General features: G+C 28.3%; 2 protein-coding genes across 2 annotated transcripts; both read right to left on the bottom strand.

Moving 5' to 3' along the window:
* Positions 1-284: 284 nt before the first annotated feature.
* Positions 285-3551, bottom strand: LOC122503681. The gene is made up of 4 exons (XM_043614313.1): positions 3248-3551; positions 3030-3037; positions 2204-2973; positions 285-397 (listed from the first exon to the last, which is right to left on the bottom strand). Exons 1-3 carry the CDS (start codon positions 3549-3551, stop codon positions 2206-2208), a joined length of 1080 nt encoding a protein of 359 aa, XP_043470248.1. The 3' UTR covers positions 285-397; positions 2204-2205.
* Positions 3552-10205: 6654 nt separating this feature from the next.
* LOC122503677 lies at positions 10206-20805 on the bottom strand. Its single transcript, XM_043614308.1, has 30 exons — positions 20783-20805; positions 20298-20366; positions 19981-20226; positions 19817-19909; positions 19474-19733; positions 19262-19391; positions 18462-18618; positions 18259-18385; positions 17977-18141; positions 17759-17894; positions 17495-17599; positions 17253-17408; positions 17063-17170; positions 15680-16927; positions 15417-15584; positions 14995-15183; positions 14763-14897; positions 14142-14621; positions 13719-13874; positions 13196-13585; positions 12961-13128; positions 12466-12858; positions 12216-12383; positions 11730-12119; positions 11482-11649; positions 11125-11379; positions 10875-11042; positions 10655-10780; positions 10459-10569; positions 10206-10385 (listed from the first exon to the last, which is right to left on the bottom strand). The coding sequence occupies exons 2-30, from the start codon at positions 20355-20357 to the stop codon at positions 10350-10352; spliced, it is 6492 nt and encodes a 2163-aa protein (XP_043470243.1). The 5' UTR covers positions 20358-20366; positions 20783-20805; the 3' UTR covers positions 10206-10349.
* Between the last annotated feature and the right edge of the window lie 6439 nt (positions 20806-27244).

A 27244-nucleotide genomic window follows, 5' to 3' on the forward strand; every position in this document is an offset into this window, starting at 1 on the left:
CATTCCAAGTTCTATTATATTTTGCTCTACTTGGTTTTAGTTTAAATATCCCTCGAAAAAATCGTTCCATTACAAGATCTGATACTTTTTTGTTAGATATGAGAGATATAGCTGAACGAATGGTGTTTAAAGATCCGTATGAAGATCCGTTGTTAAACTCTTCTGTTAAGAAACTTAATATGCTATTCGAATCTTGATCGAAAACGTCTAAGTTTTTATTTTTACAATAAACCCACCATTTTCTTAACGCGCAATTATATTGTTTAAATGTAGAGTCACTTAAAGATGCTAATAGAACGTCTATAGTGTTTTCCGGAAGCTGTCTTCTTGCGTAACTTTCCCTGACAAGAGCCCTGCAGCCAGGGAAAGCGTTTTGGCTAGTGGATGCGCTCGAGTTCTGCAAGGAGATATTACAAGGTTAAGAGTAGGTTTAAATATTATAGGTTCTTGAACTAACAGTGATCGAAACACAGGAAACCACGGCTGTGAGGTCCACATAGGAACTATAACAATGCCTTGTGCTTGATCAGTTTTTATCTTTTTTAGCGTTCGTAAGATCATCGAGAAAGGAGGGAACGCGTAAAATAATTTATTGGACCAAGAAATAGTAAAAGCGTCCATTGCTATAGCGTAACGTGAATTTTCCCAGGAGCAAAATGCGCGACATTTAGCGTTGTTATCTGTCGCGAAAAGGTCGATTTCCGGTTTAAAAAACGTTCTAACAATTTTATTGAAAGCAAAATCATTTAGCTCCCATTCTGTGTCCAAATTCTTTAACCTTGATTGTTCGTCTGCTATACAATTCTCTTTTGAAGGAATATAGGATGCGAAAACCCAGATATTCCTTTTTTCGCACCAATTCCAAATTTGTTTACTTAGATCATTAAGATGGGGAAATTGAATTCCTCCCATCTTGTTGATATACGCAATAGCCGTGGTATTGTCCACCCGTAGTAAAATTTCACAGTTAGACAGATCTTCTGCAAATGATTTTAATCCCCAAAATACGGCTAATATTTCTAAGTAATTAATATGATTTAATTTTTCTGTTTCATTCCAAACCCGTGAATCTTTTCAGATTCGTACGACGCTCCCCACCCTGTTTTTGAAGCATCTGTATAAATTTCCCGAACAAACTTAAACTGTCTTATCTGATTTATAGAGTAAGGTAGCCGATCCATCCACCAATGAAATTCTGAGAATGAAGAATCAGGGATTTTCATTCTTTTATCGTAATCGCCATTTGTCAAAGTTAATTCCAAAAATTTGTTCTTTCTAAACTCTTAGTGTGAGCCATACCATAAGCTATTGCTGGACAACTTGCTACCAAGCGACCTAAAATCTGTGCAAATTCTCTTATGGTGCATGTTGTTTTCGAACAAAATTTATCAAGTTGAGAATGTAAAGATTTTCTTTTTTCAGACGGTAATTCAACGGTTAAATTATTTGAATTTATCAAAAAACCCAAAAAAGGACAAATTTTTGAAGGTGTTATATGACATTTTTTGTAATTTATTGAAAACCCTATAGATTCTAAAAATTCTATCGTTGTATTGACATTAATGAGACAATTCTCATAATTATTTGCTAGGAGCAGAAAATCATCAAGATAGACAACCGATAGAAAACCCTTATCTCTCAAATAATTTACTACTGGTTTTAAAGTTTTTGTAAATATATACGGACTAATGTTCAACCCAAATGGCAAGCAAACAAATTCGTATATGACACCTTCGAATATAAACCTTAGAAACTTTCTGTGTTCTGTGTGAATGGGTATATGAAAAAATCCGTCTTTTAAATCTAAATGACACATATAATAGTTCTTGTCTACTAACTTACAAGCTGTTCGTAAGTCCTCGATTTTAAAATGAGGCACTTTGATAAACTTATTTAAGGATTGCAAGTTGAAAATAAAACGTTTAGTTTTGTCTGGTTTATCGACTAAAAAATAAGGCGACAAAAACTGATCTTTTATTGGAGAACTAATGACTATTGCACCCATATTTCTAAGTTTACTAATTTCAGACCTCAAAGCTACGGTTTCCTTTTCTGACCAATTCCTTTCTACTGGTTGAGATGATTGTATTGGAAGATTTTCAAAAGGTATTTTAAACCCTTGTATACAATTAAGGACAAACTTGTCGTGCGTAATAATTTGCCAGTTTTTTACAAAACCTTTAAGCCTACCGGCACTACATACCTCTATTGTTTCTGACGCGTTGCAGGTTTCAGGAACTTCGGGTAATTCGAAGTGGCTTGATGACGTCGCGATGTTGGTGCCGCTGTTGACTTGGATCTCTTGTAGTCCGGATGGTTCATTCGAGATAAGTATCCCCTGCTCATCCGCGAAGTCTCGGGTTTCCTCAGGGATGAGCTCCTGGAGTTTAAAGGCTGCCTCGAAGAATTATTTTTATTTCCTTGTATGCCTTTCATATCTCTGCCCAGTTTTTCGAAAGTTTTCGCTTCCGTTACTTTTTCGTTTAATTTATCGCCGAAAAGAAAGGCTGGATTATCTGTTGCACTCTCCAATATATCTCGTACTACTTTTGTGTATCCAGGAGTAATAAAGGCACGCCTGGCCACTGAAATTGAATGAAACATCTCTGTGAGAAGTTTTCCCGCATCAGAAAGTAGTTGTAACTGTTTAAAAGGATCGAATTCCTCTTCTCCGAGCAAATCTGAAATCGCAAGTCCAACTGAGGACAAAGCAGAACCGACCAAGCGTTGCAAGTCTTGGAAATGATCATCCCTCTTTTTTGCAACATCAGTCATTGGAGTTTTTATTTCGGGATTTAATTGAGGAGGCTCTAATAAGCAGTCTCCTTTTCTAGGATAATTTTTTAATAAATCGTCTTTAACTGATTCGGTTATTCCAGAAGACATCCAATGTTTCCATCTAGCCACGAGGTCCGGATGTAATTTAATTTCTTTTTGTTCATTAGAAGAAGGATTCTCTCCAAGAATATCCAGCTTTTTTGAAACGGAAGCGTTAGTTTGTTTGGACTGGTCTTTTTGTCATTTCTAACCTCTTTGTCTGAAAATAATAACATTATTTGGATTAGTCCTGCACTTATGTGCAGGCTTTTAACCTCACTTTTGTTACATATATATACATATATACAAGTTGTGTGATCTGGATTTGTCCTGCACTTGTGCGCAGGCTCACCAGTCAAGAGATCGGCTTTTTCTCACCTTTAGAATGAGCTATACCGTCTAAATATGTATTATCAATTACTAAAATTACCTGGTTGACCAGCACTGTGAGATGCGACTCGAACTGATGCGGAACAGGAACGGGAACGTGAACGAACTCTATTCTGTCGATTGTGTATTTGTCCTCTCGATTCAGAATGAGAAGAATGCTCCGAACTACATGACGCTCTTCTCAATTTTGCAGACGGACAGCTGCCCGAATAATCTGACTCCGATGACGAAGATGGACGTTTTCGTCCATTTATTCTTCTTCTCAGACGTTCCACTTCCCTTTCTAAACGCTTATAATCATTTTTCGTTGATTTTTTTGAACGGTGTTTACCTGATTTTCCCATTTTGTGAAAATGTGATGTGACGACGCGAAGCACAAAAAAACGAATGAACAAGATGGCGAAGGACCGATAGAGGGGCGAGAGGAACAGTCCCTTTTTGCTTTGACTCTGAATTGTGGCGGCGCGAGTGAGTAGAAACGATACTACTTATTGTAATCCCGAGAACGAGGCGGGAAGTATAATTAAATATAATTAATAAATCTTCTTTTTAATAAATCAAAATAAAAATTAATGTTTTAAAGTATTAAGATAAAATTTCAAAAATACAAAATTTCAATTTTTTTATGAAAATCTAAAATATTTATTAATTCTATAAATATTGATAAAATATATACTTTATATACATAAAATGATTCGTTTTTATGTCAGGAATGCAATTTTGACAAGAATTAATGAAAATTTTAATATAGAAAAAAGTTATTTTAAAAAATCCAAAAATTAATTTTTTCAAAAGTTAAAAAATTGTTGAAAAAATTTTTTTTTACATATTTTTGAAAATCCTTCTGTCTGATTTTTGGTATTCATGACCGTAATACACCTACAAAATTTTATCAAAATCCATCAAGACGTGTAAGAGAAAATTTGTCCACAAGAATCGGTGACATACACACACACACACACACACATACATACACACACACACGCATACATACACACATACATCCGGACATTTGTTCCTCTCGACGAATTATATATACTACACTTGAAAATTTGTAAAAATAATTGATTCTAAAAAATTCGGAAATCGACATCTTTATAAGGCTTCCTTTATGAGGAAGCAAAACCATCTCCAAATCAATTTACTCTGTACAAGCTCCACTCTGTCTTGTAACACCTCAAAAATATGCTTTTTTTATACTATCCGTTATATTTTGTTAATTTTAAAAGAAGTATTCGCCTGTTTTTAATGAGTTTTTTTAAGACAAAGGAATAAAGTAAATAAATTGAGGACTTAAAATTGAAATTTAATTTAAATTTAAATTTGAGGACTTTACTTGTTAACATTTTAAGTTTAAGAAAATATATTTATATTTTAAAAAGTTTCAACTTGTTGCCTATAGAGGACATTTATCTCAGTGGTCAAGACAGTCTTCCGTCAATATAAAGGTCGTGGGCTCATATAGTTTTATTTTATTTATTTATACACTCCTCTTTTGCCTTAATACTAGCGTTACAAGTGTCCTCGTGGAAATTTTCTTACATACTATAACTTATACTAAATTTTTGGTTTCTGTATTCGGGCAGCGATGATGTCGATACAAAAAATAAAGTTTATAAAAATTGATTCGGAGTGATTGTTAAACTTCTTCTATCCTTTAACATTAATACCGAATGGTAAATTCATTTCCTTCAATGTCCTTATTAATAAAATCAGACGTCTGTCTGTATATTGCTTAAAAATTCAAAATGATTAGTTATTATGGAAATTTTTTTTAGATTAAATTCCAACGTATAATTGTATGTATCAGTAGTTTTTATGGATCAAAGTGATAAAACTGTTGTTATTTCTACACATGTACTACAAAATTCTTAATAATAATTTAAATATGGTTCCCTTGAAATAAAAAACATTATTGTTTAAAAAAAAATTATCAAGTTTTTTATTTAAAAATGTTTACATGTACATTAAAATATTTAATTATTTATTTTCCTTTTTAATTCGGATTCGAAATTTTAAATAAGGTTTACCTTATTGAATACGAAATTCTGCTGCTCTGGATAAAAATTGTTTAAACAAATTCTGTTAGTATTTCTCTATTTAGCGGTTGTAAAATGATTATCTATACACATTTTCCATTTCGGCAGTACTATGAGATTGAAAATAATAATTAAAAATTAGAATAACAAGTTGTTCATTTCATGACCATTAAGCTTCCTCAATATATATTATTATATATAATTTTAAAAGTTAAATAATTATAATAGTTTATTAAATATAATTAATAAATCGCATTAGCTATATTTCTCGTGTGATCTACGCGTAAAAATATACGTGTGCCAATTTTTAACTCTCTAGGTAAAAAAATGTGAACGTTATGGTCATTTTCATAATAGTTTTAATAGAAAGTTTCTACCGGGTAAAGTACCCTGAAAAAAAATTAATTATTCAATTTTTTTATTATAGAATAATTATTTAAAGTATTAAAATAAAATTTCAATTTTTTTATGAAAATCTAAAATATTTATTAATTCTATAAATATTGATAAAATATATACTTTATATACATGAATCGATTCGTTTTTATGTCAGGAATGCAATTTTGACAAGAATTAATAAAAATTTTAATATAGAAAAAAGTTATTTTAAAAAATCCAAAAATTAATTTTTTCAAAAATTAAAAAATTGTTGAAAAAAAATTTTTTTTTAGATATTTTTGAAAATCCTTCTGTCTGATTTTTAGTATTCATGACCGTAATACACCTACAAAATTTTATCAAAATCCGTCAAGACGTGTAAGAGAAAATTTGTCCACAAGAATCGGTGACATACACACACACACACACACACATACATACACACATACATCCGGACATTTGTTCCTCTCGACGAATTATATATACTACACTTGAAAATTTGTAAAAATAATTGATTCTAAAAAATTCGGAAATCGACATCACTATAAGGCTTCCTTTATGAGGAAGCAATATGAGGAAGCAATAATTCACATTTTACATGCATTAAAAACTATTAATTAGTTAGGATTAATTAATATTTAGAATTATTAGTTACAAACAATTTAAATAGTAGTTGGTAGTAAATGCTTCTTTATTCTTACCCCATTTCCATTACACGATGTTCCATCCTGTGCTGCTGATGATTGCACCCACATTTCTCCTTCAGAATCCGCAAATTTGCAGTAATATTTACAATTATCGAAAAATGACTAAAACAAGAATTTCAAAAATGAAAAATATTACTATAAATATATAAACTAAAACAGTTTTTATTAATTATAAAATCTAACTCTGATAATGTTTGTTACTCCATCTTCTTTGCATTGTTCAACAGCAGATTTATTAAAACCAGGCATATGATAAAGTGGCGGGAATAATGCTTCTATACCTGCATTGTCACTATTAAATGTCACTCTTACACATTTTCCTCTTAAGCAGAACTAAAATTTAATTTGAATAAAATATGTTAAATTTAATACAATTAAGTTATTATAATTACACCATTTTCTTTAATTACTAAAAAGTATAATTCTTAATTTGTTTTTACTTTTTCGAAGTCACAGGGAGTTCCTTCAAGTGCTGGTACTGAAACTATCCAGGTGTTGTTCTCATTAATGCATCTTATTTCTAAGCAAATATCTGGAATTATCTGAAATAAATCACCCATATTAATAGAAGCCTAAAAATTTTATATAAACTTACAAGTATGTCAAAAATATAAATCGACTTGTCGATCAAAGGAATCACGTCTAAGTTTTAATAAATAGTTCAATAAAATTTAATAATCATGATCTTACTTTATCAGCTTTGAGAAATCCTCTTTTTTGGCACTGCTGATCTATTGTCATATATTTACCAGGTAATATTCTTAATATTTGTTTGTCATTTCTATTATCAGCTGGATTGTTACGAAGACAATTAGCCCTCTCGTGACTGAAACGAGATTCGAAGATATTAATCTAAAATTTTCAAATTTCAAATCAATGTAAATATGACTTGAAATAGCGTCTGAAAAGAAATTTTACTAGAACTAATAATTTCTTTCTTTATTCTAAAAAGTATAATAATTATTAAAAACCTAAAGAAGAGGGACATTATTTCTTTGGAGCACGATGAAAAATAAAATTGATTTAAATCATAACGAGTGTTGCCCATCATGAAACCGTCATTAGCAGAACATGCTTCTGCTCCTGGTCCACCTAAAGCTGTATATGCTTTATAACCATCATGAGGAACTCCAAATCTAAACATAAAAAAAGGCTAAATTGTTTTGTTTTTATTAAATTTTTTATTTTTGAACTAATTAGATTAGTAATTAAATTAAAAAATTTAAAGTTTAAATATAAAAAAATAGTTACAAGTGAGCTAGTTCATGTGCAGCAGTATTAATCGCAAATAATTCAGAATTATCCAAAATGGTCATGGTGGATTCTATCTCTTTTTCTTCTGAATTATTCGAACAAGATCCTGCTCTATGTGCTGTACCTTAAAAATTTTATTTCTTCTTTAGAATTTCTTTATTCTGTTATTTGTATTTCTTTCTTAGTAATTAAGTAGAATTACTCAAAAACTTTTTAATAATACTTTTATTAACCATCTTTGCCTTCTTCGTAATTCGGATCCGAACCCATTAAAACTGCAATATCGTAATCTTTTCTCAATTTAAATTGATCTTCATTGTACATAAATTTACCAAACGTGGATAGTGTTAAATCATCGATTACAAACGGATTTCTTGGTACAACTTGATCCTTGAATTGTTAAATAATTTTATAATTTATATTTCTCTAAAAAATTAGGAATAAACTAGACGTAATGTAACTAAAACTGATCTGTTTAATATTGTGTGATACTTAATACTGCAAGGGAAGGATAATAATACCTGACATATAATAATTCCAGCAATGTTTAGACGAACTAAGGGATTTCTCATGCTTCTAAAACGAAGATCTACTCCATTCCAAAAAGTTAGAATATAAGCCACAGTTTTGACAATATCACTATTAAAATGTCTAATAACAAATAAATAATTAGAAAGTAACTGTTTAATTAAATTTATTTTGTAAATATTTAATGAATTTGCTGAACGAATTAAAAATAATGTCAGAACTTACTCAAAGAGAGTTTTATCTATATATAATAATATTTCTGGATACACTATGGTAGGTCTTTTTAAATTTAATTTAGTTTTCTCATTAAACTCATACGAAGTAGTATTAGTATCCATATTGACAGGAGGTACTGTACGTTTATAAATTACATGAAGGTTATTGGTGTTGTCCTTTACAGATTCATAGATTTTTTTTGATAAAATATTACGACGTTTACGAATATAAGATTTTATTGGAAGTATTACTTGGTCAGAATCAATAATACCAGCCTGAAAAAATTTCTACTTATAAGCAAGACAGGATATATATAGAGATTTCTGCACCGACATTTACAGACACTTTTTAGCTCAGACTCAAACCAGGTAGCCAAGATACAAACAAAAGATGAGTGCATAGTGTTATTGAAGAAGTTTGATTCTTGTCATTCTTTCCAGAATTTTTGAGATCAGAAAGATCGTCCGCCGAATAAGATTTTGCCCTATTTCTCCTGTGGTTTGGCTTTAGGCTATAAAGTGTCGGTAAATATCATCGGTGCAGAAATCTCTAGATAAAATCCGCCTTGCTTCCTTCTTCTTTATTTATTTTTAAGTTTTTACAAAACAAAGTGCATCAACACATTGTTTCTAAGTAATTTAAATAATTGCATACTGAACATTCACTTACGAATTCTGATATTCCTCTTTTATTTATTGTATGAGATATGATAGATTGTGTTTTCTCATCTCTATAAAATGTAACATTAACATTTTCCAGAACCTGCACACACAACATTGAATTAAGAAAACTAAATCACGAAAACCATAAGAAATAAATGTTGTACTTACATTTTTTTGCAACGTGTAGGTAAATTTATTGCCATCTTTTTTAGCTAACCAAACATTTGTATCTTTACCAGCAAAATAGCCTTTTAAGTCTTGTAGAACAATCTCTTTATCAGTGCCATTAATTTTTACCCTGATTGATAATTTATTAATACTTCTTTTGCGAATTGAATGCTTAACCGAAATTAGTTTATAATCAAGTGCTGAAAATTTTTTATCATCCAAAAATGTTTGGACTAATATCGGAGAATCTGTATCAGTTATGTGTTCCTGGATCTAAACAATTTATTTATTTTAATGTTACTTACTTTCGTGTAATTATAAACTTCTTAATGAATATTAAAATTTCAAATAGAAAAATTTACCTGAAATGTGTGTAAAAATTGTATAACGAATGTGAAAAATAATATACAGTAGTTATTCATTGTTTATTTAAAAGTATTGTACAATTAGAAAACTATGTAATTTTATATAAAACTTTCAAAAGTATTAAAAAATAAACTTCTTCAGAGTATTGCGATCGATTAGAAAAATTTTAATTTTTGAAACAATTTAAGTTTAACTACAAAAATAATAAAAAAATTTATATAAATTCTTGATTTTTATTATATTTTTCTAATGTTAATTTTCTTATCTGGTTTAATAAAGTTATGTATCTTTTGATATTCTAATATTTAATATCAACAAACTCATTTGACTTAATTTTAAATAAACGTATAATAATTCATAATTTTAATTGTATCTATTATTCTCTGTTTATCTAGACTTTTGATAGTGTAATAAATAATTAATTTAATCATATATGTTTAAATTAATTTAAATATTTTAAAAATTTACCAACGTATCACTCTTGTTTCAAAAACATTGAATCTAATTTTAAGAAACAAAATAATGTTATACTTTATCTATTGAAAAGTTTGTAAAAATTATAAAAAACATTTGTAAAGTAAAATACAAATATAACCAATTGTGTTGTTAGAAGTATTATACAATTAGGATTATTTAAAATATAGAAAAACTAATTTTTATTTAAATATACATGTTAACTTTATTTAATTTCGCAATATATTTTACAGTAGATAAATAATTAAATATTTAGTAAATATACAGTTATAAATAATAATTCTAAAACCATTTGATTCAGAACTATTGTTTCTTTTCTCCAATATTTTTGTTTAATATTTAAAGCTCCGTTAGAAAATTCGTAGACAGGTTCCCTCGTTACAAATCTGAAAAACAGTTTATATTAAAATGTGTAAGAATAAACATCATATTTTAAATAAATATAAAAAGCAAACTAACTCCATTATTACTGCAAGGAAATCCATTAGGAGCAAGTTTCTGGTTAATTGTAAAAGATCTTGAATAGATATTTATCTCCATGCAATTTAAGGCACAATCAATCGAAGAGATCTAACAAAGAATGAATATTAAATATGTAATTTTCTAAATAGATAAATAGTATACATAAACAGATATAAATTATTTAAATACTAACATTGAAAGCACCTAATGTTCCAATTTTTTGGCATTCGTTATTAGCCAATTCAATAAGAGCATCCTTAGACAAGAGTGAAGAAACACCAGAAGTAGTCTTTTTCAAACATTTACCACTTTGACAATACTAAAATAATAAAGAAAAAAAAAATGAAAATCAAACTTATAAATGCCACGTTTCAAAAAAATTCAATGTCTTGAAAGTAAAATTAATTCCTTACTCCATTATCACTACATTTCAATCCATCCCGAACGGGAATTTGGCTGTATTCTTCGTATTGTATACTAAACATTCTGATCTGTTCATAAAAGTAATCATTTTGTTTATTGGGATGGTATTCCAAGTCTTTAGAAGCTGTACAGGCTATCACACAGTTATTTTCAAGAGGCTGAAAGAATAATAAAATATTATTTAAATGCATATTAAATAAACAATACATAGGACCAAGATTAAATGGTTTTTATACTAACACTGAAGAAATAATATAATCCGTATTGGTTGCACTGTTCGTACAGAATTTGTAATTCTCTATGTGGAGAATTTAAAGTATTAGAGTTAATATTATCTTCTGGTCTGGATAATTCTTTATTAACCGTATCAATAGGTGATGATATTGTGTCACTATCAACATTGGTATTAAAATCATCAGATTCTAATGAGGGGGGTGCCATTTTATCTAGGGTATCAGAATCAGTCTTTTCAACACACTGCCCACTTTGGCAATACTAAAAAAATAAACAAGACAAAAATTTTAAAAACTTACAAATGCAATTAAAATTAAATTAAAGATTAAAAAATTTAATTAATAAAGGTAATATATTTCTTACTCCATTATCTTTGCATTTAAATCCATCTTGAACAACAATTTCTTTATAGTCTTGGAAGAATACATAATCATTGCGAATTGCTTGATAAGTGTCATCATTATCTTTATCAGGATGGTATGCCAAGTACTTGTCAAGAGTGCACGCTATGAAACATTTATTTGGAAGAAGCTGAAAGAATATCATTATTTAAATTTTTGGAAAAATATTATATATGTATACCAAAGTGAATTAAATGTTTGTATACTGACCCCGAAAAAGTAACCTTCTTTCGCTCGCTCGCACTGTTCATTCATGATTTGTAATTCCTTGTCCACAGGATCTGAAGTACCAGAGGTAGTACCACTTTGAGGTGTAGTTACATCATTAACATCTAAAATACTTCCAGGTGTTGTTGATTCTTTAAAGTCATCAATGTCATTAGAAATTGTGTTATTTTTAGAACTATCATCATTCGTAATTAAAACACGAGGTGTTGTATTTAAAGAACTCGTGACGCCATCAGAGGAAGAAGAATTAAAATCACTAGAATTATCGAATCTTTTAGGAGTTGTGGATTCTTTCACTGAGTCAGTAAAATCAGTAGAACTTGTATTGCTATCAGTAATAGTCCTTTCGACACACTGTCCACTTAGACAATACTAAAATTATAAACAAAACAAAAATTGTAAAGAATTGCAAATGCAATTAAATTAAAGTTTAAAAAATGTAATTCATAAAGGTAACACATTTCTTACTCCATTATCTTTGCATTTAAATCCATCATGAATGACAACTTCTTTATATTCTTCGAGAAACATAGTAATTTCACGAATTGTTTGATAATTGTCATCATTCTCTTTATCAGGATGGTATGCCAAGTACTTGTCAAGGGTGCACGCTATGAAACATTTATTTGGAAGAAGCTGAAAGAATATGATTATATAGATTTTTGGAAAAATACTATATATGTATGTACCAAATTGAATTAAGCATTCGTATACTTACTATGAAAAAGTAACCTTCATTCGCTTGTTCGCACTGTTCATTCAGAATTTGTAATTCCTGGTCCACAGGTTTTGGAGCATCAGACGTAGTACCATTTTGAGGTGTAGTTACTTCATTAACATCTAAAATACTTTCAGGTGTTGTTGATTCTTCAAAGTCATCAATGTCATTAGAAATTGTGTTATAATCAGAACTATCGTCATTCGTAATTAAATCACGATGTGTTGTTGAATCTAGAGAATTTGTGTTACTATCAGAAGAAGAAGATGAAAAATCAGTAGAATTCTCGACTCCTTTAGGAGTTGTAGATTCTTCGACTGTTTTAGTGAAATCAGTAGAACTTGTATTGCTATCAGTAGTAGTTCTTTCAACACATTGTCCACCTAGACAATACTAAAACAATAAACAAGACAAAAATTGTAAAGAATAACAAATGCATTTAATATTAAATTTAAGTTTAAAAAAATAAAATTCAAAAGTTTAAATATTTCTTACTTTATTATTTGTGCATTTAAATCCATCTTGAACGACAACTTCTTTATACTCTTGGAAAAATATATAATTATCACGAATTGCTTGATAAGTGGTATCATTATCTTTATCGGGATGGTATGCCATGTACTTGTCAAGAATGCACCCTATAAAACATTTATTTGGAAGAAGCTGAAAGAATATGATTATTTGAATTTTTGTAAAAATAGTATAGTGAATTAGACATTCGTATACTAACCGTGAAAAAGTAACCTTCTTGCGCTCGCTCGCACTGTTCATTCATAATTTGTAATTCCTGGCCCACAGGTTTTGGAGCATCAAAAATTGTATCACTTTGAGGTGTAGTTACATTATTAGAATCTAAAATACTTTCAGGAGTTGTTGATTCTTTAAAGTCATTAATGACATTAAAAATTGTGTTATTATCAGAACTATCGTCATTCGTAATTAAAACACTAGGTGTTGTATTTAAAGAACTCGTGACGCCATCAGAGGAAGAAGAATTAAAATGGCTAGAATTCTCGACGCTTTCAGGAGTTGTGGATTCTTTCATTGAGTTAGTAAAATCAGTAGAACTTGTATTGCTATCATTATCAGTCCTTTCGACACACTGTCCACCCAGACAATACTGCAAAAATAAAAAGAATAGTAAATGAAAGTGTTGCTGACAAAAATACAGATGATGGAACTATGAAGATTATGATTAGTATAAACTATAGTAAAAAACTAACTAACTATAGTAAAAAATAATAGTCTCTTACCCCATTGTTTCCGCAGTTATATCCATCTGGAGCAGACACAGATACGTAATCTGGCAATTCTCCTGTAAATTCATAATATGAGTCAAGATAATCCATCTTGTTAGATGTAGTATCAGTTCGATTTTTGCAGGCGAAAACACAATCGTCATTAGTAAACTATAATAACAAAAACATAATTGAAGTTGAGAATTTAGTTTTGTCAAGTTTGTTAGAATTGTTAACAAATGTAAAATAGTCCACAGAGTATCTGCAAACTTTATGAGAACTCCAGCCTTGCCAGCAAGTTTACAGGAAGTCTAGTGGTTTAAAAGATTCAAATATTATAAAAAATCATTTTATATATTTTTTAGACCTTTAAACTTGCTGCAGACAAGAGTCCTCCTAAGATCAGCGGAATCTTTACAGATATTAGCGAATACTAACTGCATAAAATTCTAATGGTCCAACTGTTTTGCAATGTTCATTCTCAAATTTATTATCAACAGGTTCAACATCTGAAGTATCATCGAAGCTAATAATACCATGAGATGTAGACGTTTCTGTATTATCTACATTAATAGGTGTTGTTCTGTCTAATTCTGTAATATTATCACTATTGTTTATTAAATTATGAGGTGTTGTTGAGCTTGAAAAAATGGTTATATAATCTGAAGAAGAAATTGTAGTAGTTGAAATTGTGCTGGTATCAGAATTTGTTGCAACATCCGAAGAAGCCAAAGTTGTATTATTAGCATCAGTTGAACTTGTGACATCTTCAGAATTTGTTTCATCTAGAGCAGGCGTCACACTATCGACGGAAGGAGGTGAATCATTAGAATTCGGAACGTTATTAGAAGTTGTGTTCAATAGGTTGCCTTTAACTGAGTCGTTAGAATGAACCACACATTTACCATCAAAGCATGACTGTAAATTAAAAAGTCAGAAATTAAACGTTACATTATGCCCTTATAGTCTCTGTTTATAGTCAGAAATTAAGAAAGAAATACAATTAACATTCTAGTTTCTAAAGTGTAAACGTTTTTTAAACAAAAAATACAAACTTACTCCATTATTTCTGCAGGGAAAATTATTTGGGGCTTGTGTGGTGTAATTTTTGACTTGCAAAGTATTACGATGATTAAAGTCATTTACGTTCAATAATAACGTCTTGCATTGCAGGACACAATCGATTGGAGCAACCTTAGCAAAAAGTAGATTGATTAATTAAAAGTAAATATGCTATTTCTTCTATAAATTATTAATTAAAAAATAAATACAAAAATATTCGAATACTAACTTCCAAAGCACCTGATGCTCCAAAGTTTTTACATACTTCATCAGTCCAAACGTACATATCACCCAGCGACTGAAGTTTTTCTTGATAAGATATTAACAAATCATCTTGATTCGAGTTGTCAGCTGATTTAGTAGAACTTAAAGTGCTACCAGAATCTGCCTTATTGTCACATTTTCCAGCTTGGCAATACTAAAAGAAATAGAAAGGATTTAAAAAACATAAATATGTGTACAAATGTTGTTACTCAAAAGTACAATAACAGCAAGAAAAATTAAAAGTAGTTAACCCTCTACGTGCTCAGTTGAAAATTATCGACAAAATAACGGCATTTAGGTAGCCTGAAGAGGATCTATGGGAATTACATTTAAAACAGATAAAGTTAGGATAAGTTTGGATAGGCAGAGGGTTGAACTGTTTCTTACTTTATTATTCCCGCATTCATATCCATCTTGAGCCAATACTTCTGTGTACTTTAGGTCGGTTAGTAAATTTGTTGTTTCATTGGAATTGAATGAGTCATAATTTTCAAGGTAATTAAATATAGTGTCGTTTTCATTTACACAGGCGAAAACACATTCCTTATCGGTAAACTAAAATAAAAAATAAATATATAAGTAGATAAAAAGAACTTCAAAAAAATAATTACTTGTGAATTAGGAACTTAATTAAATATTCAAATACTAACAGCGAAAAATTTCAATCTTCCGGCATTTCTGCAATGTTGGTTCTCAATTCGAAATTCAGGTGTCATAACGTCTAATTTATTGTCGAGGCTAATAGTATCATTCTGTGTAGACATAGTAGTATTAGCAGTGTCAGAAGTAGTAGTGGAAATAGCAGAAGTTGCAGTAGTAGTAGAAGGATCATCAAATCTTATATTGATTATCGGCTCATCTTTACCATCAGAATTATTATTTGATTCATCTACTGGCACTTCATTGGAAGGAATAATTATGTCATTGGAATTAGTAGATGTAGTAGTAAAATCATTAAAACTTGTAACGTTTTCCGGATCTTCATCGTCATCAGTATTGTTATTTGAATCATCAATTGGTACTTCATTTGAAGTTATGTCATTAATAGTAGTATTTCTAGTATCAAAATCAGCGTAATCAGAGTCATCATCAGAACTCGTAACATTTTCCGGCTCTTCTTCGTCATCAGTATCGTTAATTGAATCATCTATTGGTACTTCATTTAAAGGAATAGTTATGTCATTAGTAGTAGCATTTGTAGTATCAAAATCAGCGTAATCAGAGTGAACATCAGAACTCGTAACATTTTCTGGCTCTTCTTCGTCATCAGGATTATTAATTGAATCATCAAATGGCACTTCATTAGGAGGAATAATTATTTCATTAGACGTAGTAGTTGTAGTGGTATAATCATCAAAACTTGTAACATTTTCAGGCTCTTCTACGTTATCAGGATTGTTAATTGAATCATCAATTGGCACTTCATTTGAAGGAATAATTATTTCATTAGACGTAGTAGTTGTAGTTGTATAATCATCAGAACTCGTAACATTTTCTGGCTCTTCTTTGTCATCAGGATTAATAATTGAATCATCAATTGGCACTTCATTTGAAGGAATAGTTATTTCATTAGACGTAGTAGTTGTAGTTGTATAATCATCAGAACTCGTAACATTTTCTGGCTCTTCTTTGTCATCAGAATTAATAATTGAATCATCAATTGGCACTTTATTTGAAGGAATAGTTATTTCAATAGACGTAGTAGTTGTAGTTGTATAATCATCAGAACTCTTAACATTTTCTGGCTCTTCTTCGTCATCAGGATTTTTAATTGAATCATCAATTGGCACTTCATTTGAAGGAATAGTTACGTCTTCAGAAGATATCGTAGTAGTTAGTTCATCTATAGTAGGAGTTAAATCAGGAGATTCAATCACACATTCTCCGTAACGACAGTACTGCAGAATTGAAAGGAACCACATTTAAAGTTAAATTAAAAATAATATTTTTCGCTTGTTTTAATCCAGTATTAGGATTTTTTAATCATTTGAGGTATTCTATAAAATTATTATTTAATAACAATTTTTATTTACCCCTGTATTATTACACAATGTTCCATCCTGAGCTTTGTTTGGATAGTAGATATATTCACCTGATGGGTACGTAGTTTGGCAATAACATGTACATCCTTTAAAATAAGCCTGTAACAACAATTATAAAAATTAACTTTAAAGCTAGATGGATAGTATTATAAATTATTATTAATAAATTATTTAAACTAACTTCAGTAAAGTCTTTATGTCCTCTTTCTCTGCATTGTTCTTCAGCAGATTTATTAATTCCAGGCAGATGATAAAATGGTGGGAATAATATATTTGGACCCAAGTTCGCTTTAGTTTCATTAAAAGGTACGTCTGCACATTCACCTCTTAAGCAAAACTGAAATATTTAAATGATTTATTAAAACATATTTCCTGATATGTAATAGTTATTGAATAAATATGAAATGTTCATGAATTTTTTACTTTATTCAAATCACAAGGAGTTCCTTCAAGTGCCCATTGCGTATTAGTGTACAGAGTGTTGTTATGAGCGATACATTTTATTCCAGAGCAAATGCTAGGATTTATCTAAAAAGATTTAAGTATTTAAAACAATATAATTATGAATAGTACTTAGACTGTTATATTACAAAAGGAATCTTAATATTTATTTCATGATTAATACATGTATTTATAATGTCTTTATGTAAACTTAAATATTAAAAAATCCTATATGTTTTAGCTTACTTCTCCTGCCTTGGCATATCCAAGTCTTCGACATTGCTCATCTATTGGTAATAATTTACCAGGCAGTATTCTTAACATTTGTTCATCATTTCTATGCTCAGCTGGATTATTTAGAAGACATTTAGCAGTTTCTTGACTGAAATAAAGTAAGAATTCAGTATTTTAGGACAAACATTTTTAAAATAGTTCAACAACAGATTCTGACAATTTATTCTCACCTGAAAAAGTGAGACATAACTTTTTTGGAGCACGAAGAAAAATGATATTGGTTCTTTGCATCAGCACGTGTGCTCATCAAGTAACCTTCATCTTCTGGACATGCTTCTGCTCCTGGTAAATTGGAGTTTCGCTTCGCTGAATCACCATCATGGGGGGATCCAAACCTATAAAAAATTGTAATAAAGGTTAATAATGCCTATACATGAACTGAAAAACTTATGATGACTGCTTTTCTTTATTTATGGTTAATAATAATATATAATTTTTTAACGCATACTTACAAATGACCTAATTCATGTGCAGCAATATTTATTCCAGAAAATAGTGTATCATCCAACATAATGGCAGTGGAGTATATTTCTTTTTCATCATTACTTTTTAAACATGCCCCTCCTACTGTTGCATAACCTGAGAAATTATTTTTTTAGTAACTCTTATGTAATCTTCTTGTAGTCAAACTAGTTAATTTGAGAAAATGTGATACCTGCAACTCCACTAGTGAAATCTGGATTTGAACCCATTAAAACAGCAATGTCGTAATCTTTTCCCATTTTGAATTGATGTTCATTATACATAAACTTTGAGAATAGCGTAGATACATTCGGGAAAATATGATACGGTTTGTTCGGGACAGGTTGATTCTTGAATTATGAAAAATGCACAATTTAATACAACTAATTAAATTATCTTTCTTTTGTAGCAACAAGCTGTTCTATGAGCCAAATGCTCATCACTTTGAAGTTATAAGCTTTTAACACTATTTGTAAATAACTATTAAAATAATTATTTATTATAATTACCCAAATAGAAATAGTCAATTAATTTAAAGTCAATTTTTATTATTATAATCGATGGTCAATTTTCTTTTAATTTTGACGATAATTTGACGATATATAATTTTATTCCCTATTAAAAATAATAAAGTGTATTTACACGTGCATATTGTTACCAAGGTTAAATTTTGTTTTTCAACCAAAAAGTGATTACTGTAGCTATTATTAACTTTATAGCTTATGGTTAAAGTATTTCAGAAATAATTTTAAATATTGAAATTTGAAGAAATTAAAAAAAAATGTTTAAAACATTAAATTATTACTAACAAATAGTATCATCAAATTAATGTCAAATTGTTATAAAAAATGGTCAAAATATGGGACACATTTTCGTCAATTCGAGAAATTAAATTGACAAAAAATTGACTACGATTTTAATGCCAATTGGACATAATATTAATGAGCCATTTCTCATTGGGTTAATTTTATCAGTATTAAAAAAGCAAATTACCCGACACAGAACAATTCCAGCAATATTGAAACGAACTAAAGGTTTTTTCATAACTCTGTAAGTTAGATCAGCTCCATTAAAAAGAGTTAAAGTATAAGCAACAGTTTTCTCAATGTCCATTTGAAAACGTCTAAAAATCATAATGTCAATTATTGATTTACAGTAAAATATTAAATGAAATTTGAATATTGCATTGAAAAATTAAAACTTACTCATAAAGCGTTATATCTACAAATACTAAAATTTCTGGATACACTATGTCCGGTGTTTCTAAATTTAAGTCTTCTGTTATCTCATTAGACTCTTCATTATTATCATCATGATCATAGAAAGAAGAAATGTCTCGTTTATATATTACGTGATAATTGTTGATATTGTCATTCTCATACTCGGAATATGGTTTAGCGTCACGACGTTTACGTATAAGATGACTGATTGGATGTATTATTACGTTAGAATTAATAATACCATTCTGAAAGAAAAATTGATATTTAATTATTATTTTATACACGAAAAAATAGTGTTTTCTACGAAAAAGTAAAAAGCAGTACATACAAATTCAGAAATTCCTCTTTTATTCACTGTATGTGATACTACAGACTTTGTTTTCTCGTCCTGATAGAATGATATATTTACTTTTTCCATAATCTACAAAAAGAATATTAATTGTTAATTACTATAGGCAAGTTTGAAACAGTGAAAAATAGTTATTTACTTACCCCTTCTTTCAGAGTGTACTTAAAGTTATCTCCAATTATTTCAGCTTCCCAAACTCTTGTGTCTTTACCAGCAAAATAGCCTCTTGCACATTGCAAAACAAATTCCTTGTCTGTGCCATTAAGTTTTACTTTTATTGATAATTCATTAATACTTCTTTTTTTAATTAAATGTTTAACCGAAATAACTTTATAATCATATGTTTGTGGCTGTTCCTGAATATCATTATGAATCCAGTTTTTATGGCTCTAAACAAATATTTTATATTATAGTTGCAATAAACAATTAATTAAATGTAATTTATAATAGAAATATTTACCTCTATTGAATATGAGAGTGGCGCAATGAGAGCGTACAGCAATATATAGACGTACTTCATGTTTAGGTCCTGGAATTGTTTAAAATTCTTTAAGAATATAAGAATAATAATTATGTTGTAATATTTATAATAATGTAGAGATAACAATTGATAAATAAATTTTAAACTTTTTTTACTACCACGGATAACTCACTTCGTGTAATACAAAACTTTTTACATATTAATCGTGGTCCACTATAGCAGTATATATATATATATATATATATATATGCACGACAGATAAAAACTGCTTTCAAAATATTTCCTTTGGATTTAATTTATTATTTTTATAACACAGTAAAAAACATTTAGTAATATAATAATAAATAAATAATAAATATACGTTTTACATATATTTTATTGTTTCATTATTTACTATAATATATTATTATCTTATAGAAATTTATAATATAAATCCATTATATAAATAAAAATAAAAAACTTACCTTAATGTAGAAAGAATTTGTCTTTATAAATTTCTCAAATGTGAACACTAGTATTATATTAAGGTTTCAATATATATACTTTTTATGTTTATCCTATATCTCTTCTTATGCTAATTTTTATGTCTAGTTAAATAAAACGAAGCATTTATTGATATTGCAACATTTGAGATGAACACAGCGATTCATTTGACGTCAGGTTAATAAACAAATTTTACTAATATTATCTTTACGTATGAATATATTTAAATAAAATTATTTCTCACTTGAGTCTGCAATACCTTATTTTAATAGATCAAAAATTTTCCATTTTATAAAATTTAAGGTAAAACAAAAAAATTATTTGACTTTTGTACAGTTCATTTTAGAGTTTAGACTGCAAACAAATTTATAATTGGTTAACTAATCTTTAACGTCCTAAATGTTTGATAATACAAGGTAAATAAAACGAAAACATTCGGATAATGTTTTAAATATTTACTCCAACGTTTCGAAATCTAAATGATTTCCTTTTCAGGGAGTCAAAAAATAATAAGTCTTTATACAGAAATATTAAATAAAACATAAAATAATAAATGAATAAATAACAGTCGCATTATTATTGTTTGTAACTGTAAAATAGTTTTTATTTTGTAATGCTCTGTAAATTTGATTACCATATTTTCTGGAACACTTTAAATAAACAAGCTGTACTCGCTGACATCATATTAAATAAATTATTTTTGACAATTTCAAGGTTTTATTCCCTTTTTATCTGATCAATTTTTATTTGAACGAAAGTAGAAAAGTAGTATTAAGTTTTTTAATGATGATCGAAGAAACTTTCTCTTTTATTTTATTGTTCAAGGTAAAAATATTCAAAAATCAAATATTTCAAAATTCAAATTTCAAGGTTTTTAATAATTTTTTTTATTCAATAAAAATCTATTAGCGAATTACTATAAAATGTGTCTATAACATTTTCCAGTCGCAGAACATAATATTGAATTCAGAAATCCAGATAATAAAATAATTTGATTCTAAATACCAAAATTGTTTTTGCAATATTCAACTAATTGATAAAACCAATTCAGAAATAGTTATTTAGAAAATCTTACTTACTATTATTTCAAAAACATTTAATTTAATTAATAAACATATGTTATCCATTGTTTATTTATGAGTATTATATGATTAGAAACCGACTATTCTTGTGATTAAATAAAATATGAAAAAACTAAATTTTACCTAAATTTGTATATTTGATAACTTTATTTAATTTCTTAATATATTTTACAGTAGATAAATTATTAAATATTTACTAAATATAAAGTAATAAATAATAATTCTAAAACCAATTTATTTAGAACTTTTGTTTATATATCCTAATATTTTTGTAAAGTATTAACATATTAATAGCTTTTTAAAATTATAGTGAAATTTTACAAAAAAAAATTTTAAAGATTAGTTTAGGATATAATAAGCAAAGAAAAAAGTTGATATCTCAACAGTTGGGAACAATTGGTAGAAATTGATTTTGTGCAATAAAAGGGACATATTTTTGTTATCCATTTGTATATAATGATTTTATTATTAACAAATTATGGTTTAGCCATTCTTTTAGACTTGATCGTGTATAAGGAACACGCCAAAATTAAATTACCCTTTAATCAATTGATAAATATAAAACAGAAGTGCAGAAAAATGGGATAGAATATGTGGATCGCTGAGCGACCCACTGTGACGCAAAGAGTTAAATAGCATTTCATTTGAAGGTACAATTATGCCATTAGAAGTATTTGTTGTAGTAGTAGAATGATAATCAAATCTTATATAAATTTTAAGCTCTTCTGCGTCATCAGTATTGTTCATTGAATCATCAACTGACACTTCTTTAAAAGGAATAGTTATGACATTAGAAGTAGTAGCCGTTGTAATAGAAGAAATCTTGATGATCAATTTTATTTAAATAAAAATAGTAATATTTATTTAAGAACATTCGGTAAAAAATTGTGGTTTCGTAGAATACACTTAATTTAAAGATAAAAAATTTTGCCTTATTGAAAGAATTCACATGTTTTTTCAGGTATAATTACACAGAAAAAATAAGCAACTTAAAATACATTGGCTTCGTCCATAAATTACGTCACACGTTTTTAGCCCATTTTGACCCCCTCCCCCCCTTTGTCACACTACGTAACATCTGAAGGAACCCCCTCCCTCTAAATTACGTCACAATTCGTAAACCCCCCTTTAAAAAATTTGACTTTTTTGAAAATTTGGTGGGGTAGAGGGGGGCCAATTTTACCAATTTTAATAACACCGCCTACTTTGTGAATTTTTTCTGAACATACTTGCAATAATTTATTTTTAAATAAAACGGACCGATTTTTGGGAAATTGAAAATTAAATAGGGGAGAGGGCCCCAAGATGGACATTTCCTATAAAATTTTTGTTTAAAGTGACAGCATCTTCTCAATTTTTTTATTTTTGTTGTTTGTATAGACGAAGATTTTTATGCATATTTGAAAAATAAAACCAGTTTTTTTTCTACTGCGCATATCACCTGAATTTTTTGTCAAAAAAAGTTTTATTTCCGATTTTTCTCAAGTCGATAAAGTTATTTAAATTTTTGATTTTAGATAGGTATTTATCGTTATAATATTATTTATTTATCATAAAATAATATTCTAAAATGATTTTATTAATATTTTGTTTGTATACAATTTTTTTCTGGGTTTCAAAAAATGGTGTCATTTACCCTAAGATGGACACTTTTGAGACCCTAAGATGGACACCACATTTCAATGTATTTATTTTCATGCTTTCGATTACACATTTTTTAAATAATTTTGTAAGCCTCGTAATTGAGATTTTTTATTTTTACCGCCATGGAATGTAGAGCTATCGATAGAGAATTCGATATATCGATATATCTTAACTTGTCAAATTAAAGTTAAATATGTTATTTTTTTATTCTCAAGTTATAAAATTAAGATTTTTAATAATGTTATTCCTAGTAAATAGAATAAAATGATTAAACATTAGTTTAAAAATTAATACAGGATGTTTATCTCTAATTTACCACACTTTAAAGTGATTTTTAAGAAGGTGTCCATCTTGGGGCCACTTTTTTTTTCGTCAAAAATTATAACAATTAGAAAAAATGCTATAAAAAATGTTTAAGTTCAAAATAAAATTTTATCTCAGTGGCCATAAGTTACCTAATAAATTGTACTTTCATTTAGTATAAAACATTTTAACATATCTTATTCGGTTTGGATTTTAGAGCCATCAATCGAAAAGGTGTCCATCTTGGGGCCCTCTCCCCTATTAATTATCAAAATTAGGGTAAATTTTTAAAATATTAAAAAATAAAATTCACCATTGGAAAAGGGACGAAAAAACCTTTCAGAAACATATTCTAAAAAATTTTTCCATTACAAGTATGTTCAGAAAAAATTCACAAAGTAGCCAGTGTTATCAAAATTCGTAAAATTGGCTCCAAATTTTCGAAAAAGTCAAAAATATTTTTTGGGTCATTTCTACTTGATAGAACAACAAATTCCCCGAGTTTTAATTTTTTTCAAGAAGTTGAAATTTCAACTTAGGACATTTCACGTAAAATGCCTCATAATAATTAGTACACTTTTTAATATTTTAAAAACAAGAAATATATTTGATATTTTTATTTATTACAATTTTCTCATTATAATAAATAGAGTATAAAGTGTGACATAACAAAATAAAAAATCCCCACCCCCCCTTTTTGTTACAATTAGTCACATTTTCATAGACCCCCTCCCCCCTAAAAAGTGTGACGTAATTTATGGACGAAGCCATTGCAGTAACTTTTAAAAAGTTCAAAACACTTTACTCATCAGATAAATACTTCAAACTGAACACAAGGATTTTGAAAAATCCTCAAAAAATTTTTATGTTATTCATTGTTTATTTAGGAGTATTATATGATTAAGAAGCGAATAATCTTGTCATTAATTAAACTATAGAAAAACTAAGTTACATTTAAATATGTATATATAACTTTATTTAATTTTGCAATATATTTTACAGTAGATAAATTATTAAATATTCAGTAAATATAAAGTTATAAGTAATAATTCTAAAAGCATTTTATTTTGAACTTTTGTTTCTATACTCTAATATTTTGTATAGTATTAATAGCTGCGATAGAAAACTCACTGGCACGTTCCTTCGTGACAAATCTGAAAAACATTTTATGTTAAAATGTGTAAGAATAAATATCACATTTTAAAAAAATATATAAAACAAACGAACTTTATTATTACTGCAAGGAAATCCGTTAGGAGCAAGTTTCTGGTTAATTACAAAAGATCCTAAAGAGAAATATTTTTCTTTGCAATTTAAGGTACAATCAATCGAAGAGACCTAACAAAGAATATGTAATTTATGTATTAAATGTATCAAATATGCAATTTCCTAAATAGATGAATAGTACAAATAAATAGATACAAATTATTCAAATACTAACATTGTAAGCACCTGATGTACCAATTTTTTGGCATTCGTCATTAGCTAATTCAAAAAGAGGATCATTAGACAAGATTGAAAGAACACCAGAATTAGTCTTTTCCAAACATTTACCACTTTGACAATACTAAAAAGTAAGGAAAACGGAAATTAAAATCGAACTTATAAATAACACTTGTGAAAAAATTCAAAATCTTGAACGTAATAATAATTCCTTACTGCATTATTACTGCATTCAATTCCGTCCTGCACGGGAATTTCTCTGTAATTTTTGGATTGAATATAATTTCTACTAATCGCTTCATACGTGTAATCATTACGTTTATTGGGATGGTATTCCAAATCTTTAGAATCTACACAAGCTAACAAACATTTATTTTCCTGAAACTGAAAGAATAATATTATATTATTTAAGTATACATTAAAAAAACCGTAAATAAGACCAAAATTTAATTGTTTTTATACTAACAGTGAATAAATAATACAATCCATATCGGTTGCACTGTTTGTATAAAATTTGTAAATCTCTATGTGGAAAATTTGAAGTATCAGAATTAACATTATCTTTTGGTGTGGGTAATTCTTTATTATCTGAATTAATAGGTGATGATACTGTGCCATTATAAACATTGGTATTAAAATCATTAGATTCTATTGAAGGGGGTGCCATTTTATCTAGGGTATCAGAATAAGTCTTTTCAACACACTGCCCTCTTTGACAATACTGAAACAATAAACAAGACGGAAACTTAAAAGACTTACAAATGCAATTGAAATTAAATTAAAGATTGGAAAAATTTTAATTCATAAAAGTAAAACATTTCTTACTCCATTATCTTTACATTCAATTCCGTCCTGCACGGGAATTTCTCTGTAATTTTTGGATTGAATATAATTTCTACTAATCGCTTCATACGTGTAATCATTACGTTTATTGGGATGGTATTCCAAATCTTTAGAATCTACACAAGCTAACAAACATTTATTTTCCTGAAACTGAAAGAATAATAATATATTATTTAAGTCTACATTAAAAGAAACCGTAAATAAGACCAAAATTAAATTGTTTTTATACTAACAGTGAATAAATAATACAATCCATATCGGTTGCACTGTTCGTATAAAATTTGTAAATGTCTATGTGGAAAATTTGAAGTATCAGAATTAACATTATCTTTTGGTGTGGGTAATTCTTTATTATCTGAATTAATAGGTGATGGTACTGTGCCATTATAAACATTGGTATTAAAATCATTAGATTCTATTGAAGGGGGTGCCATTTTATCTAGGGTATCAGAATAAGTCTTTTCAACACACTGCCCTCTTTGACAATACTGAAACAATAAACAAGACGGAAATTTAAAAGACTTACAAATGCAATTGAAATTAAATTAAAGATTGGAAAAATTTTAATTCATAAAAGTAAAGCATTTCTTACTCCATTATCTTTACATTCAATTCCATCCTGCATGGGAATTTCTCTGTAATTTTTGAATTGAATATTAAATCTACTCATCATTTCATACATGTAATCATTATGTTTATCGGGATGGTATTCCAAATTTTTAGAATCTGTACAGGCTAACACACATTTATTTTCAAGAGGCTGGAAAAATAATAAAATATTATTTAAATGCACATTAAAAAATCATATTAAAAATAAAATTGTTTTTATACTAACACTGAAGAAATAATACAATCTATATCGGTTGCACTGTTCGTATAAAAATTGTAAATTTCTATACAAGGTATCAGTCTTTTCAACACACTGCCCACCTTGACAATACTAAAAGAATATACATGTCGAAAATTTTAAAGACTTATAGATGCAATTGAATATAAATTAAATATTAAAAATTTTAATATATAAATGTAAAACATTTCTTACTCCATTGTCATTGCATTTAAATCCATCTTGAGCTACAACTACTTTATAATGATGGTATGTTGCATAAGTATTACGAATTGCTTGAA

The sequence above is a fragment of the Leptopilina heterotoma genome, unplaced genomic scaffold (genome assembly GCF_015476425.1).
Source record: "Leptopilina heterotoma isolate Lh14 unplaced genomic scaffold, ASM1547642v1 Lhet_268, whole genome shotgun sequence".
NCBI classification, from domain to species: domain Eukaryota; kingdom Metazoa; phylum Arthropoda; class Insecta; order Hymenoptera; family Figitidae; genus Leptopilina; species Leptopilina heterotoma.